General features: G+C 40.3%; 1 protein-coding gene across 2 annotated transcripts in view; it reads right to left on the bottom strand.

The window, feature by feature from the left end:
* Aifm1 (apoptosis-inducing factor, mitochondrion-associated, 1) overlaps window positions 1-15,505 on the bottom strand; it is a 33,751-nt gene that overhangs the window by 11,965 nt on the left and 6,281 nt on the right. The window contains exons 2-6 of one of the 2 annotated variants that reach the window (XM_005401244.2): window positions 11,090-11,220; window positions 5,923-6,022; window positions 4,198-4,325; window positions 3,933-4,063; window positions 2,026-2,116 (exon numbers count right to left, since the gene is read on the bottom strand). In XM_005401244.2, the coding sequence (XP_005401301.1) occupies window positions 2,026-2,116; window positions 3,933-4,063; window positions 4,198-4,325; window positions 5,923-6,022; window positions 11,090-11,220 (581 nt within the window). Of the gene's footprint in view, window positions 1-2,025; window positions 2,117-3,932; window positions 4,064-4,197; window positions 4,326-5,922; window positions 6,023-11,089; window positions 11,221-12,540; window positions 12,684-15,505 lie in introns of both variants that reach the window. The other variant, XM_005401243.2, reaches the window with a different exon arrangement.

Here is a 15,505-nt window from a genome sequence, read left to right as displayed (position 1 = left end):
CCTGAATCTCTACCTGAGCTGGCCTCCTCCTGAGTGTCACAGTCACATATGCAGCTGCCCCGAAGACACTTTTGCACCAGGACATAACTCCAGCACTGACATTTCTCTTCCTCCTAAAACTAGTTCTTCCTCTCATAATGTGTGTCTCAGCTGGAGCCCACCTCTACACACTCAGATGCTTCCTTCAGTCGCCTCCTAAGCAGGCCTCAGCTGTTTCTCACTCGTTGTCCCCTTTGCTTGTTCTTCCAGTGCTGGGATGCTGGGAACCCAGTGCAGGACTTCACAGACTATTACTTTTTGTTTTGTTTTGTGTTTTTGAGAGAGGGTCTCACTATGCAGTTCAGGCTGACCTCAAATTTGCAGCCATCCTCCTGCCTCAGCCTCCCGAGTGCTGGGATTACAGGTGTGCACCACCACACCTGGCACCATCACTTTTCTATCAGGAAGTAATACAGTATTAAGAGCTTGGCCTCTAGGGGCTGGGGATTTAGCTCAGCGGCAAAAGCGCCTGCCTGGCAAGCGCAAGGTCGTGAGTTCGGTTCCCGGTACCGGAGAAAAACCAAAAAAAAAAGAGCTTGGCCTCTAGAATCATGTCTATGTTTTAATTTTGCATTCAGACAGATCTGGGTTCAAATCTGCCTCTTATTAGCTATGTGTGTATAGGCAAATTATCACAATTTATTTTTTAAAACTCAATTTCTTTCTCTATGAAATGGAAATAAACCTACCCCATAAGCTTATTGTGACAATAAAAGGAGACAATATACACAAGGCATTTAAAACCGTGCCTACAAGACCAGAATAGGAACTACGTAATTTTTGCTTCCTTTTTCTTCTACTTTATTATCAGCATTACTGCTACTGTCTAAAATTGGACCCTCAACATCTCTTGCTTGGACTATTGCAAAAATCTTTAAAATGTTCTCTCTGGTCTTACTCTCTTGCAGTCCTTCCTTATCACAGCCAACGGTAATTACTGAAAATTCATTCCAAGTTTTATATCCTCACCTAAAATTCAACAGCTCCCTATTGCAGGTAAAGCTCCAGCTCTTCTGCATGGTATGCTGTAACGACTATAGCGTCTCTGCTTTGCCTCCTGACGCTCACTTACTCAAATTTCCTGCCTGCCTGTTTCCTTGCTTTTCCATATCCTTGAGCCAATGCCATTCATTTTTACTTGAATGCTCTTCGTTCTTCTCTAATCTGTGCCTTCTTCACTGCCATTCTACAAGATTTTCTCTTCCATAGAGCTTTCCCTGATTCCACCACTTTACTGGGCACTCTTCCCACTAATCCCCACAACACACCGCATCTCTATCTTCTACACGTCTATGTGTTATAATCATCTGTCCATGTTCCCACCCAGTATCGCTAACCTCAAGAGGGCAGGGCCTGTGTGTTATTTACGCACAGGGGACCCTTAATGCAGAATGTTTTGCTACTGACCTATATTTTACCTTCTCTGTGTAATGTCCCCTTCTGAGAGAAATGTGCCTATTCCTATCAAAGATGAACCCTTCCACTTGTGCTCTGGATTCCAATAACTGTGCGCTTTGCTCCTTCAGCAATACATTTGTCAATTTGTTGCCATCAATAATCCCAGAGAAGCTGCTTCTGCTCCACCAAGCTTGGCCCTGCCTGCCGCCCACCCAGGAACCAGACCTATACACAGCACACAGCTGTTTGATTTCAATAAATGATGAAAATGCCAAGAAAAAAAAATCCCAGAGAAAAGTTAATATGTAAAAAGAGAAAGGAGTAGGACGGGTAGGAGAGCAATGAGAAAACAGTAACCACTTTTAGGTTATGGTCCTAACGATGTGACGTCGCTGAGAAAATTTAGCACGGTACTCCTAGGCTTTGATCCCAGTGCTTTCCCCAGCCAGACACACCAAGCAGTATTAATTCTAAAAGAACCCTGGCCTTCTTTGGTGAACTACAATGGCAGGAAAGACGTAACAGTCACCTTTCTTGTGGGTTGACATCTTTGTAGGCCTTGATAAAGGCAGCAGCCTACTAGCTTACCTTTTTCCCAGTGAGAACAGCCACACCACCATTCTCAATGTGAGGTAGGTCCTGAGCAGAGACATAGAAAGAAGGTGGCTGGAAATATATACTGTATGGAAAAGAAGGGGAAAATGTTATAAGCACCTGGAACTACTATAGGTTCCCCCTATATCTTTAGTAAAATTGTGTCCATCATGAAAAAAATGTAGGAACATTTTCCAGAGTAAGTCTCTGGGACTAACTCTTGGTTGTGACTTGCTTAGATAGAGGTATTCTGGATCGGTGGTTCTAAATTGGCCGCAAACTTGCCCCCAGGAGATATCCTTGGTTGTAATAATACAGATAGGATACTGATATCTAGCGGATAGAGGCCAGAGATGCTATTAAACAGCCTATGATGCAAAGCCGGGCGTGGTGGCACATGCCTGTGATCCCAGCACTTGGGAGACTGAGGCAAGAGGACTGCAGGAGTTTGAGGCCAGCCTGGCACTATTTCAGGCAGTTAAGCACTGCCTGAAATAAACAGTGAGATCCCGTCTCAAAACAAACAAAAGTCCAAACAGACTGTGATGCATAGGACAGTCCCACCTCTCACAAAGAAATGTTATTCTGTCCCAAATGTCAATCATTGGTGCCAAGAAACCTGGCTCTAGATGTACGATCATTTCAAAGAACAAGAGGGATACTCAAGGGGCTGGCATTCACATATACACTAAAATCAGTTCTTCAGAATCAATGGAGGTTGGGGATTTAGCTCAGCGGCACAGCACCGGCCTGGCAAGCGCAAGGTCGGTAGTTCGATTCCCAGTACCGGAAAAAAACCCAACCTCCACCCCTGCAAAAAAAACACAAACAGAATCAATGGAAAACAAAGTCTAGTTCCTAGATGATGTGCTAGAAACAAGCCAAGCACAGTGGTGTGTGCCTGTAGTCCAGCTGCTTAGGAGGCCGAGTAGGAGGACTTCTTAGGCCTAGGTATTTGAGATCAGCCTGCGAAACACAGCAAGACCCCAACCAAAAAAATCAAAAACACAGTTCATTATGACCTGTTACTTAAGGGGTGGCTAACTTAATTGGAAGTATGCGTACTGCCTGAAAATGAACCACAATGGTGAGGCAGGTAGGTTTGTAAAATTTAATCCCTTGTTAAAGGGATCACTAATGAGGAAAAACTTAAAGCCAAAGAACATGGTACTAGAAATGAGAGATCTTTTATGTGTGTGTGGTTAGCAGAACCTATTTTTCTTCCCATTTAAAAATTAGCAGATGTTTGTAATACACAATAAATACATTCATCAGGGGAATCAGTATGTAAACAAAGTATATGGATCCTTTTTACTTCCCTTTCCTGTCCCCTTCTGTCTCCCTCAATGCTCTGATCCCCTTCTTATATTCACGAAGTCTACCTCCTGTTGGAATTGAGAGATATAAGGAGTCCTTTATAAGGAAAGGACTTCTAGACCTATACTTCCAAGAATGCAAACATTCTGATAAAGAGGGTCTTCTTTATGGTATTTTCACTCTACACTCACAATTCTGAATGCCTTCTTGGGTGTCAAAGAAAGTGCCATTAAACGGTTTCTTTTGCTTTTACGAGTTGTGTGCAGCCAAGTATAAAGAAGCAACAACACAGGACAAGCTGATCTTTACCAGAGAAGTCTAATCTAAAGGTTCTGGAAAAAGAGGCATTAGTATTTTGGAGGCCAACATTAAATTGCCATCGTTGGTAGACCTAGAAACAGAATCCATAATGCTCTTTGTAGCTTGCTGCTTCTAAGCTGGACCAAGTGAATACCATACTGGACTCTGGTATACAGCCAAGTGATCCTTCCTATTAGCTGTACACGGTCTATGGCAAAATCCTAACCTGTCCCTTGTGCTCAGGTGAAATGCTAGGCAGGCCCATTTTACATAAACAAATATACCTTCTCTCTTTACCATTCCACTGTCTGAATCGCAGTGTCTTTGTGACATTTGGATCATCTGAAAACCAGAGTTCTTTTGAAAGAGGGGGTCGCATGTATGGCAGTTCAGGATCTTCAGATACAATCAGCACCTTTAGACAGAAAAATAGCAATGCTTATCAGAGCCAAGTCATTTAAAAAGAGGCAAATGTCAATGCGTTCACATTAGCTAAGTGCTTGCAGACTGAACCTTGCTGCCAAGCAAAATAACATGCACCTTACTTACCCTGGCCCCAGGATCCCGAGCCCGGATGGATCTGGCCGCAGCAAAAGCAGCAGTGCCCCCACCAATAAGCAGGAAAGGAACATGACTTGGTACACTGACTTGAGGAACTGGTTGTTCTCCTCCTGGAGCTGTAAGCAACAGCCAGAGATGGTAAATCTTCTTTAAGTTTAGATGACTTTTTGCCACTGTTTTTAAAAAAACTGGCTACAGCTAGGCATGGTAATGCGAGCCTGTAATCCCAGCACATGGGAGGTTGAGGCAGCAAGATCACTACGAGTTTAAAGCCAGCCTGGGTTACACAGTGAGTTCAAGGCCTGCTTGAACTATCTAGCCAGATCTTGTCTCAAAACAAACAAACAAATAAACAAACATTGCCTTCTACTTGTCTCAATGCTTTATATAAATCTAGAAAAACACAGTATTTATACTAAGCTTAACACACTTGCTGAGCTGCGAGTGCAGCTCAGTGGCAGCATGTGGCAGCACTGCAAAACAACAACACTTCAGAGTATCCTGATGGAAGGAAGTATTCCTTTCATTTCGTTTTATAAGTGAAACTACCAAAAAAAGGAGGTAAATGAGTTGCTAATGTCATTCATAGGTCTGTATAGAACTAGAACCTTACTTAGATATTTAGTTATTTCTAAAATAGATTAGCCAGGCACGGCGGTATAGGCATATAATTGCAGGACTCTGGGAGACCAGTTTGAGCCTAGGCTGGGGAACTTATTAAGAACCTGTCTCAAAAGAAACAACAACAAATGGGCAGGAAATATAGCTCAATGTGAAGGGCCTGAAATACCCCCGTGTATTTCAATAAAACAAAACAAAAAAACTCCAATATGAGAAACTATGTATTAGAAGGTTTCTGCTCCTCCCATTAATTTTCTGCTGACCACTAGAAAAATATCAGGTTCAGTTTTACCTTTTGTTAGCAATAAAGAGGAAACAAGCAGGAGGTCAATCAGGGATTAATATACAATGTTGGAGAATAAGAAGTACTGCTATTGAAAAAAGCAATGCAAACCACCCACCTAGACTGTGGGGCTTATTAAAGGATTAAAACATTCTTCTCTGAAAAACTAAGTGAATCATGTGGGGTGGAAGTGATGGCTAGGACTATATGCTTCAGGAAAGCAAATACAACTTTAACAAACTCAAAACTCTAAAGACTCAAAATGGACCAAAACATTTTCCTCACTGAAAAAAATGACTTCACAGTAGTTTTCCTTACCAAGCTTGCCTTTAATCTAACATAAACAAAAAAAGAGGGGGCTGGGGATTTAGCTCAGCGGCAAAGCGCCTGCCTGGCAAGCGCAAGGTCGTGAGTTCGGTTCCCGGTACGGGAGAAAAACCAAAAAACAAACAAACAAACAAACAAACAAAAAGAATGTAATATAAAGAAAAGTAATCATGGGGGCTGGGGATTTAGCTCAGCGGCAAAGCGCTTGCCTGGCAAGCGCAAGGTCGTGAGTTCGGTTCCCGGTACCAGAGAAAAACCAAAAAAAAAGAAAAGTAATCATAATCATCACTACTTTTATTCTCAAGCCCAAACGCTAGCCAAATACTTTAACAAATTGCTCTCAGTTCTGGGGTAATACTACAGTTGCTACAAGCTTAAAATCTCTGACATCACTACTGTAAGATACCTAGAAATCTTAGCACTCAGACTGTTTGTAACTCCCTTTATGAGTCTCATAGAGCAAGAACTAATGGCACACTCACCAGATAATGCAGCTCTTCTCTGTTTCTCTTCTGGTGTCAGCCCTAACCCTGAGATTCTTTCATTGTATCGTTTCTGGTCGTTTTTTATAGTCTTGTAGGCCTGTAGATCCAAACATGGAGAAAGTTTACTTCACCATGCGGCTAAACCACACCATAAAGTAGTATCACCTTTCAATTAAATGAGAAGCTTTTGTCTACACAAGGTTAGTTCCTCTATGTTAAAAATCACTAAAGGCAAAGATCTTAAGAAAAAAACATCAGGAGTACACACAATTGGCGTGAAAAGATTATGTAAAAGTAGATGAAAATGTGCCAGTGTCAGATATTCTGAGGCTCTTTGTACAGAACTGTCCTATTTAATTTTGAAAGTACAGATAAAGCAACAATTTCTTACACTAAGAAGTATTAAACAGGGCTAAACTTTAAATCAAGTTTAAATGGGTTTACAGAAATGGGTTTTAGACTATGCTGGACACTAGATGTGAAAACACTCTATGTGCCCTTAGTAGAAGTTGTGGCCTCAGTAGAAGTCTAGATTTTCTTGATAGACATTCCAGGTATTGCCAGGTACTTAGATGCTTGGAAAAGGGGCCACCTGTATCCTATTTTTAAAAATTTATTTATTTTCTTTTGTTTGTTTTTGAGACTGGATCTTGTGTAGCTGAAGCTGGCCTTGCACTCTCTAGGTTGCCCAGGTTGACCTTGAACTCACACTGATCCTCTTGCATCAGCCTCCTATGTGCTGGGATTATAGGCGTGTGCTACCACACCCGGCCTGCATCCCATTCTTACACAGTAACTCCTTTCCTCCACTGGTCCATCCTTTTTCTAAACTGAGGAAGAATCTCAGACATACTCCACAAAGATACTAAGGGTTTAACATCTTGCTTAAACACCTATTATAAACACAGTACACATTGTCTTTACTCTTTCCAATTGAACGATATTTTACCATTATGACTAGTTTGTTGTTGCTATTTTATACCATATAGTACCAGAATTTAAGTGACTTTTTATTATGATTTTTATATTATGTATTTTCTCCAGTACTGGGGCTTGAATCAGGGGTAGTCTACCACTGACAGTACCCCCAGTGTTTTAGATTTTTTATTTTGAGGCAGGGTCTTGCTAAATTGCACACAGAGGATTTGAACTTACGATCCTCCCCACACTCAGTCTCAGTGCTGGGATTATAGATAGGCATCATGGCACTGGGTTATTTTTACTTTTTAATTTGCATTTATTTATTTGGCGCTGGGAATCAAACCCAGGACCTTGTATATGTTAGATGAGTGCTCTGAACCATATTAGCCAGAACTATGAGCAACTTTTTGAAAGGTGGTAAGCAAAGTAATTTCTAAAATCACAACATTTTTGCTCTTTTGTACTTCACAGGGTCAGTACAACAGGTATTTAAGTGATTGTATGTCAAATAAAATCCCAGATTAATTAACTGAGGAAAAGCCAGAGGAAGGATCAAAAACATATAAGACTATTCCTATGATACTCCATTACAGAGCAGCCCATTAAGTGCCATGCTACAAACCAGGGAACCTGGACTCAGAGCTGAGACTGCCATTTGTCAGCCTGCAAACATTTAACATAGGAGACAAATGGAGTAGAAAGTACTAGATGTTCAAAGAAAATAGCTGCTCTTTGAATTTACCACTAAATTCAAATACATAAACCATTCAATTAACATTCATTTCAGGAAGAATTTTTAAAATTTTGGCATCAGATTACTATACATACACTAGTCAGTATTTCTTTTTCCAGTATTTAATCATACTTAATTTTTTGTTTTAAGAAAGAGACTTTTTGCCTGAGGGTGTGGTGGAACACAGGCATGAGGCCTGGGGTTCAATCCCTGGCATACACACAAAAAAGGGCTTTTACCTAGAAAAGTTTCACTGAGTCAACAGAGTAAACAGAAAAGAACCTGGGCCCATGCTCATTGAGAGCGATATCCAACTTCTCAATGGCTTTGCACATGAACAGAAGAGCGGAAGAAGAAAGAGCCTGAGGTTTGGTGAGGAAAGGGCAGAACGAAGGTCTGTGTATATGTGTATCAGCTTTTAAGCTAAATGTTCTCACGAAGACATACTAAATTAAAATTCGCTTCTCCCCAGGGGCTTCCTATTCCCAGTTTGCACATATTTCCAATTAATGACACAAATATATGTTAGAGTAAGAAATTTATGAAAAATATTATTGGAGACTACTTTTCTGAACAGATGGATATGATGGTATTTATTCAAAAAAATTTTTTTTTTTTTTTTTTTGCGGTACTAGGGATTGAACTCACGACCTTGAGCTTGCCAGGCAGGCGCTTATGCCACCGAGCTATATCCCCAGCCTGATATTTATTCAACTTGACAGGTCATTTCCTGATTGAAGCAATGTGATTCTATCAGTAGAACAATAGCAAATGGCCCAAATAATCTCACCAAATGTAGTATTTTTGAGACATCAGGCTGGCCTTGAACTCATGGTGATTGTTCTGCCTCAGCCTCCTAAGTGCTAGGATTATAGGCATGTACCACTATGCCTGGCTCTCACTAAATATTCTAAAGGCCACTTTGGCTCTGTTCACCGAAAAATAATAGAGAGTTAAGATTAGTGAGTCTGCGTGAGGTCCTAGAGGAAGACATCAATAACAAGAAAAACACATGGATGTCAATCAAGTAGTCATGTTTACATCTAAGCAGCAAAAGCACTGTTCAAATCAATTTTTCTCAAAGTGTAGTTGCAACCCATTAGACTGCTGTTAAATCAATTTGTAGGTTAATACTAGCATTAAGAAAGAAATAAAAAATACTGGAGTGTATCACAGAAGTAGCATTACTTGAAACATTATTTTAATTTTATGTGTTTGCAGTTATGTAATGGATTGCAAGATAAAATATATTTCTTTCTGTTGGCCATAGCAACCTCTTTTAAAAGCCACAAATCCCTTTGTGTGGGGAGAAATGGAAAGACGATAAAGCTGCCAGGACAGGAACTGCTAAAGTAGTAATTAGACTGAAATTAGGAATATTACCTCAAATGAGAAAACAGTTATGTTGGGACACTGTTATGCACTAAATGTTCATGTCCTCTCCTAATTCATACCGAATCCTCCCTAGCCCCCAACATGAGAGTAAAGAGAGATGGGGCTTTTGGAAGGTGATAAAAGTTAAATGAAATTCTAAGAGTAGTGCCCTGACCTATTAGGGCTGGTGCTTTTTAAAGAAGAGAAAGTGACACCAGAGCCACCTAGCAAGCTCTCCATCCCATCCCAACCATGAGAAGACACAGCAAGGAGGTGGCTGGCTGCATGCCACGAAGACAAGCCTCACCACAAACTGAACCCTATCTAAGCTTGATCTTGTACTTCTAGCCTCTGGAATTATGAGAAAACAAACTTTTGGTGTTTAAGCTAGGCAGTCTCTGGTATCGTTACGGCAGTCCAAGGAACTAACACAACTAACTATAAACAACTTTTAGCTATATCTCACCTAATCTGGATGCTGATTTTAAGTTAATATTTCCTTTGATATTAATATTAATTTCAGAGGAAAAAAGAACCTCAAGCCACCTCATATCAAGTTTTCAACAATTTAAAACCTAAAACAAAAGTGTACAGCTGAATGTGGTGGCAGATGCCTATAACCCCAGCACTGTGGGAGGCTGAGGCAGGAGGATTATAAATTTGAGCTCCACCTGGGTAACTCAGCAAGACCCTATCTCAAAACAAAAAACAAAGAAAGGTCTGGGGACATAGCTTAGTGTGAAAGCCCTGGGTTCAATCCCTAGTATTGAGGGGGAGTTTAAAAAAGCACACAAAATAGTTTGACAACAGTTGTAGGTAGACAAAAGCTTATCATTCAACCTGGAGCAACTTTAATATAAAAGCTTTATTACCACCAGCGCTGGACAAACACAGAGGGCAATGAGGCATTTAACTGAATAGCTTAGAGGAACTTGTGCTTCTTAGACATTTCTAAGACAGGAGAAAGCAACAGTGATTGGCCCTGGCTTGTGGCTTGGCATCAAGAGAATTTGCATGGCCAACTCTATGGAGGCCATCCAACTCTGGTAATGGCAACACAAGCCAGAGGTTTAACAGGTTTACATTGTTGCAAACATATCTAACACAAACACTTTACATCTATTTTGGAATGAATGGGGTAGAACTGATGGGAAAAGCTGAGAGAGACATGAAATAGAAAAGTTAGGGCTCAAAGGGTAGTATCTGACTCATGAATGAGAGGCACTTAAGAAAGCAATCTACATGAATGTGTTAGCTTGCACCACTTCAGCCAATAGTTTGACCAAATAAAAGATTACAAAAGGGACACTGCCAAATGAGTTCACTTTGAAGTAGAGATTGTGGCTGGTGGGGGCTGGGAGAACACTGCAATTCTATGGCTTTTGAACTTCCTCAGAAGCAATCAATAAAATGCCTTTTCACAGTGAAAGTGGAGTTGTTTCCCACAAAATACAAAACTTTTTTTTTTTTTTTTTTTTTTGTCTTTTTGAGACAAGCTCTCGCTATGCAGTTCAGGCTGACCTTGAGCTCACTTTGTAGCCCAGGCTGGCCTCAACTCACAACGATCCTCCTGCCTCAGCCTCCCAAGTGCTGGGATTACAGGTACGCACCACCACGCCCAGCCAAAAATTCTGTTTTACCTAAAACGATTCAAAATGAATGGTGCTTTAAATTACCTTTATTGGCTTATTCATCATTTACTCTTTGAGACTGTCTTGTTAGATATGCAGCACTAAAGCACAATATAATTTAGTATCATTAAAAAGTATGATACTGGCAAAAATTTCAAAGAAAGGGTTGATGATGAGAATTTGGCTTTAAATTTGTGATTCTGTGTGTGTTTGTGTGTGTGTGTTTTACCAGGAATCAAACTCAGGACCTTGCATGTGCAGGCAGGTGCTGTGCCACTGAGCTATATCCTGGCCCTAAATTTATGATTTTAGATCTATCTGGTAGGACTTGAATAATTTGAAGAATGAGATTTAAGGACTCTAAGGCTGACAATGTCCCTTCAATAAACACCTAGAAAAAGCACATGCTGTGAATGTTTTACTATATTCTAGTAGATCAAGTTTTCATTAGTGCCATGGTCTCACCCACCCTATCCCAAAATATACTTTAGTGTAAGTATCTTACATAATAAACTCCTGCCCCCGTGACTGTTGCTCCTACAATTAAGAAGTACACTAGTCTGCTGCCTTCTTTCCCAGAAGCACCTGTAGACGCTAGTGATCTAGAAGGGAATCCTAGGTGATGGCACTGCACAACTGTAGGTGAAGATAAGGCCAGGAAAGAAACAAAAGGAAATAGAAAAAGCACTAAGTATTAATGAAGAAACATTCAATAAAAAGGCAGGGAAGCATTTCTGGTTACTCTGTGTGATAAAGGGAAAAATGCTGCTCCAGGATTGGAGGGGACTGTATCTTCCATCAAAGTATGTTATCAGATAAATCTCACCTATTTCCTACTCTGCAATGATTGACAACTGGCCAGAGCTACTTACTCTTCTTGTGCGTTTGGGAGTCAGGTCAGGTATGAGGACATAGATAACTTTAAATATTTGTACATCCCTATCTTAACCTAGTGACCAAGGAATAAAGATAAGTTCACTGTCTTAGCAATCAAGAAAGACTTAATATTGAAATGGCCTTCAATCATTTGCTGTTGGTAAGTAAAATGCAACTTTCTTCAACCAAGGGTATTAGTAGGTGTTACCAGAGTTGGATCACTCAAACTTACAACATCCAACTTTAGACTATTCTGCTTAGTTATGGTAAGCCCTGCCAAATTAAAACAAAACAAACAAAAACCACTCAGAGAATAATTCCTCTGTGACCTGCTAAGTTGATCTAAGTTCATTTATGGAGGTATAATTGTGCTAATATTTTTTTTTTTTTTTTTTTTGGTTTTTCTCCGGTACCGGGAACCGAACTCACGACCTTCAGCTTACCAGGCAGGCGCTTTTGCCGCTGAGCTAAATCCCCAGCCCCTAATTGTGCTAATACTACACAACAATTAAACAGCATATTTCCCACCTCACACAAATTCCATTCTAAAATAGGAGATACTAGGCCTGCTTCTATAACTTAGTCTTTGGGTGAGACTCGGGGGTAGTATTTCTTTTAGGAATGCTTAATATTTTTGATTGAAGGCTGTTGCTGTTGGTTTTTTAAAAATGAAAATCTCAAGCTGAGGAAAAAGCAAAATATTTGACAGATAGTTCAAAATCAAATATTGTGCTAAGGAGCTGCAATGAATTTTTACTTTATTCGTAAGTTAGTGTGTTACATCCAAGAGAACAGGTACAGTTTTGTAGGTTAGTCAAGTCTAAGAAAACACAATGGCTTTCAAGAATAAAAAGACAAGTTAAAAGAGCAGAGATCAATCCACATGAGATTAAATTTCTGTCATTCCCAAGTTGGCTCCCATAGGATATTAGACAGCAGGCACTTTAAAGAAAGCTTTTTGGAATTTTTTTCAAAAGGAGAAAGGGGAATTAGTTGCAAAAGTTTGAAAGCAGAGTAATGCTGAGTCTACCAGCGGGAGCTGTTTAGCAGCTTCTCCGCACAAGCTGCTTTTCTACTTACATATGCACCAGCTCCTATTGTTGATAAGCCCACAATAAGGACTAACACAGAATTATCCACTTTGCCCCCTGATGCACCAGAGCTAGCCATTTGTCGTGTCATCTGGAGTTCTAGTGGAACATGCCATCGCTGGAACAAGTTGCCTAAAGGAACACAATTTATTAAAAGACACACACATATAAAAATACAACAGTTAATACATGTTTATGATTGTCAATGCATTGTAGAAGACTTACTGCACAGTGGGCTACATGGCATTCACTGTTCAATGACCAAAATCAAATATAGTTACAGTTGTTGTACACACAAGCCCTACAGATAATCTGAATGCACACTCTTAAATGGCTGGAGTTTTTGGCTGCTGCTGCTGCTGTTGCTGTTTCACTACTTTACTGCTGCTTGCTGCCTTCTGCCTGCCCTGCCACGCCACCCTGCCTTGGAGTCAGCCAACTATAGGCTGAAACCTCTATAAACTGTAAGCCGAAATAAACTTTCCTCAGAAAATTTACTGGGTTTTTAAAAGTACAATTTAATGCTGCCTAGTGAGGAAATCTGCAGCTTCCAGAAAAGTTCATAAAAAACATATGAGAAGTTCATCAAATACCTCTTCCTCATTATAAATGAGGTAAACACAGAAAGCTGACTAGGTAGGTAGGTAGGTAGGTATAGTCATCCCTCAGTATCTGCAGGGGATTGGTTATAGGACCCTCAGAAGATACCAAATGTATGGGGCAAGTCCCTTATATAAAATGGTGTGGTATTTGTGTGTAACCTATACATATCCTGTAATGTATTTTAAACCATCTCTAACTTATCATGTCCAATACAAAGTAAATAGTTGCTATACTATAACTGTCTGGACAATAAAAACAAGAAAAAAGCCTGTACACATTTAGTACTGACACGATTTTTCTGCAAAGTATTTTTGATCCATAGTTGGTTGAATCCATGGGTACAGCAGGACAACTGTACAAAAAGAAACACAGGGTATCAGAGACATTATGACCACTTCAGGAGTAATTAAATGGCTCCAACTCTGCACATTTAAAATCTTGCAATACAATCTAACGTGGACACAGTTCAGTCTTGTGTGAAAGAAATGTTAAAATTCAGAAGAAAATCATAAAAAAATCTCATAAATGAATTTATCTCCCCCTCCAAAACTGAGTAATTTCAGATGAAATATTTTCTAGAATAACAAAATTTAAAGTGTCCGCCAATGACTTGGCTCTTACTCCTCCAAAATAATACTAAGCTATTTTCATGTAAAACTACAAAGAGTTGAGGAATGATCTAATGGTCGTAACACTTCCATGTAGAAACCTTAGACTTCCACAGATTTCTTCAGGAGGATGGTGACATTTTCAGAGGAAGGTAGGTCTCAGTACCTTCCCTGTCGTTAGTCCTCAAGGATGTCAGCTATTGACCTACAGCAGCAATGTTGTTTATCTAAGGATCACGTAGTAAACATTTTCAGCATTGTAGCTCAGTCCATGTCTGCTGAAACTGTACAATTCTGCCAATGGTGCATAAAAGCAGCCAGACAATATGTACACAGCTATGTTCCAATAAAATTTTATTTATGGACACTAAAATTTGAATTGTATACTTTTTTTATGTATCACTGAATACTAGTCTGGTTGTTACCCCCTTTCTCCCCTACACTGGGGACTGAACCCAGGGACTTCACACTGAGCTACATCCCTAACCCTCTTTCAATTTTTGTTTTGAGACGAGGTCTTGCTAAGTCATTAAGTTAGTTTCCCAGGCAGGGCTCCAACTGGAGATTTTCCTGCCTTAGTCTCTCGAGTACTAGGACCACAGGCACGTACCACTATCCCAGAAAATACTGTTTTTTTCTGGTTTTCGGTAATTTATAAAATGGAAAAACTGCCCAGTATAATAGTGCAGGCCTACAATCCTAGTACTCTGGGAAGATGAGGCAAGAAGATGACAACTTTGAGCCCAGCCTGGGCAGCTCAGTAAGACCATGCCTCAAAATTAAAAACAAAACAAAGCTGGGGACATAACTCCATGGGAAAGCCCTGTGTTAAGTCTCCATACCAGCAAAAGAAAGTAAAAAACACTTTAGCTTCAGAGATACAGAAAAGCAGGAGGCAACTGACCAGGCTTAGCCTTTCTTATTATTAAACAGGAAAGTAAGTCAGCACCCCCTGCAGGGCTTGTTAAAATGTAGGCAGCCAGGCCCCACCTCCAGACTTTCTGAATCAGCAAGTCTTGGAAGGCTTTCGGCAATTTTAATTTCTTTTAATATTTAAAAATGTTATTAGTACATATTTGCAGAACACAACGATTACACTTTGTGGGGAGCTGCTATAGGTACATAACACATCCTCATTGTTTTAACTTCCCCTTCCTCTCCTCTCCTCCCTCAACAATTTGCATTTCTTTCTTTTTCTCTCTCTTTCTTTCTTTCTCCTCCCCCTCCCCTCTCCTACTCCTCCTTCTCTCTCTCTCTCTCTTTCAGGCTGGGCTCAAACTCATGAGGATCCTCCTGCCTCAGCCTCCCAAATGCTGGGATTACAGGCACACCTGTAATCACCACTAGCCTAATTTGCATATTTAACAAGTTCCTAACTGTAGCATGCCTGTGCTGCAGGCTTTGTATATCACTGAAAGCTCTAAAAGGTTCACCATCACTGTCCTAAGTAATGGGGGGGGGGCATTATACCATACTTTAAGAACCACTTCATTGGCTGGTAGATGCATTCCTGCCCTGACTAGGCTTTAAAGGACACACCTAACAGGCCCTGCTATGGTAGCATCCTATATACACTTGTAGAGATTAAAAATAGGTACTTTACCCTGTTTTCAGTGCCAGGGCACAGAGGTGAAAACATAAGCCCATGTACAGGTTTACAGCCTCTGGCTAAAATTCTCTGGGCCAAATGTATTTCAGAACTCAGAATGGTGTGGTCCTATCTATACTATATAGTGCATGCAC

The sequence above is a fragment of the Chinchilla lanigera genome, unplaced genomic scaffold (genome assembly GCF_000276665.1).
Source record: "Chinchilla lanigera isolate Chin_1 unplaced genomic scaffold, ChiLan1.0 scaffold00072, whole genome shotgun sequence".
Classification (NCBI taxonomy): Eukaryota; Metazoa; Chordata; class Mammalia; order Rodentia; family Chinchillidae; genus Chinchilla; species Chinchilla lanigera.
This window is presented reverse-complemented; position numbering and strand designations above follow the sequence as displayed.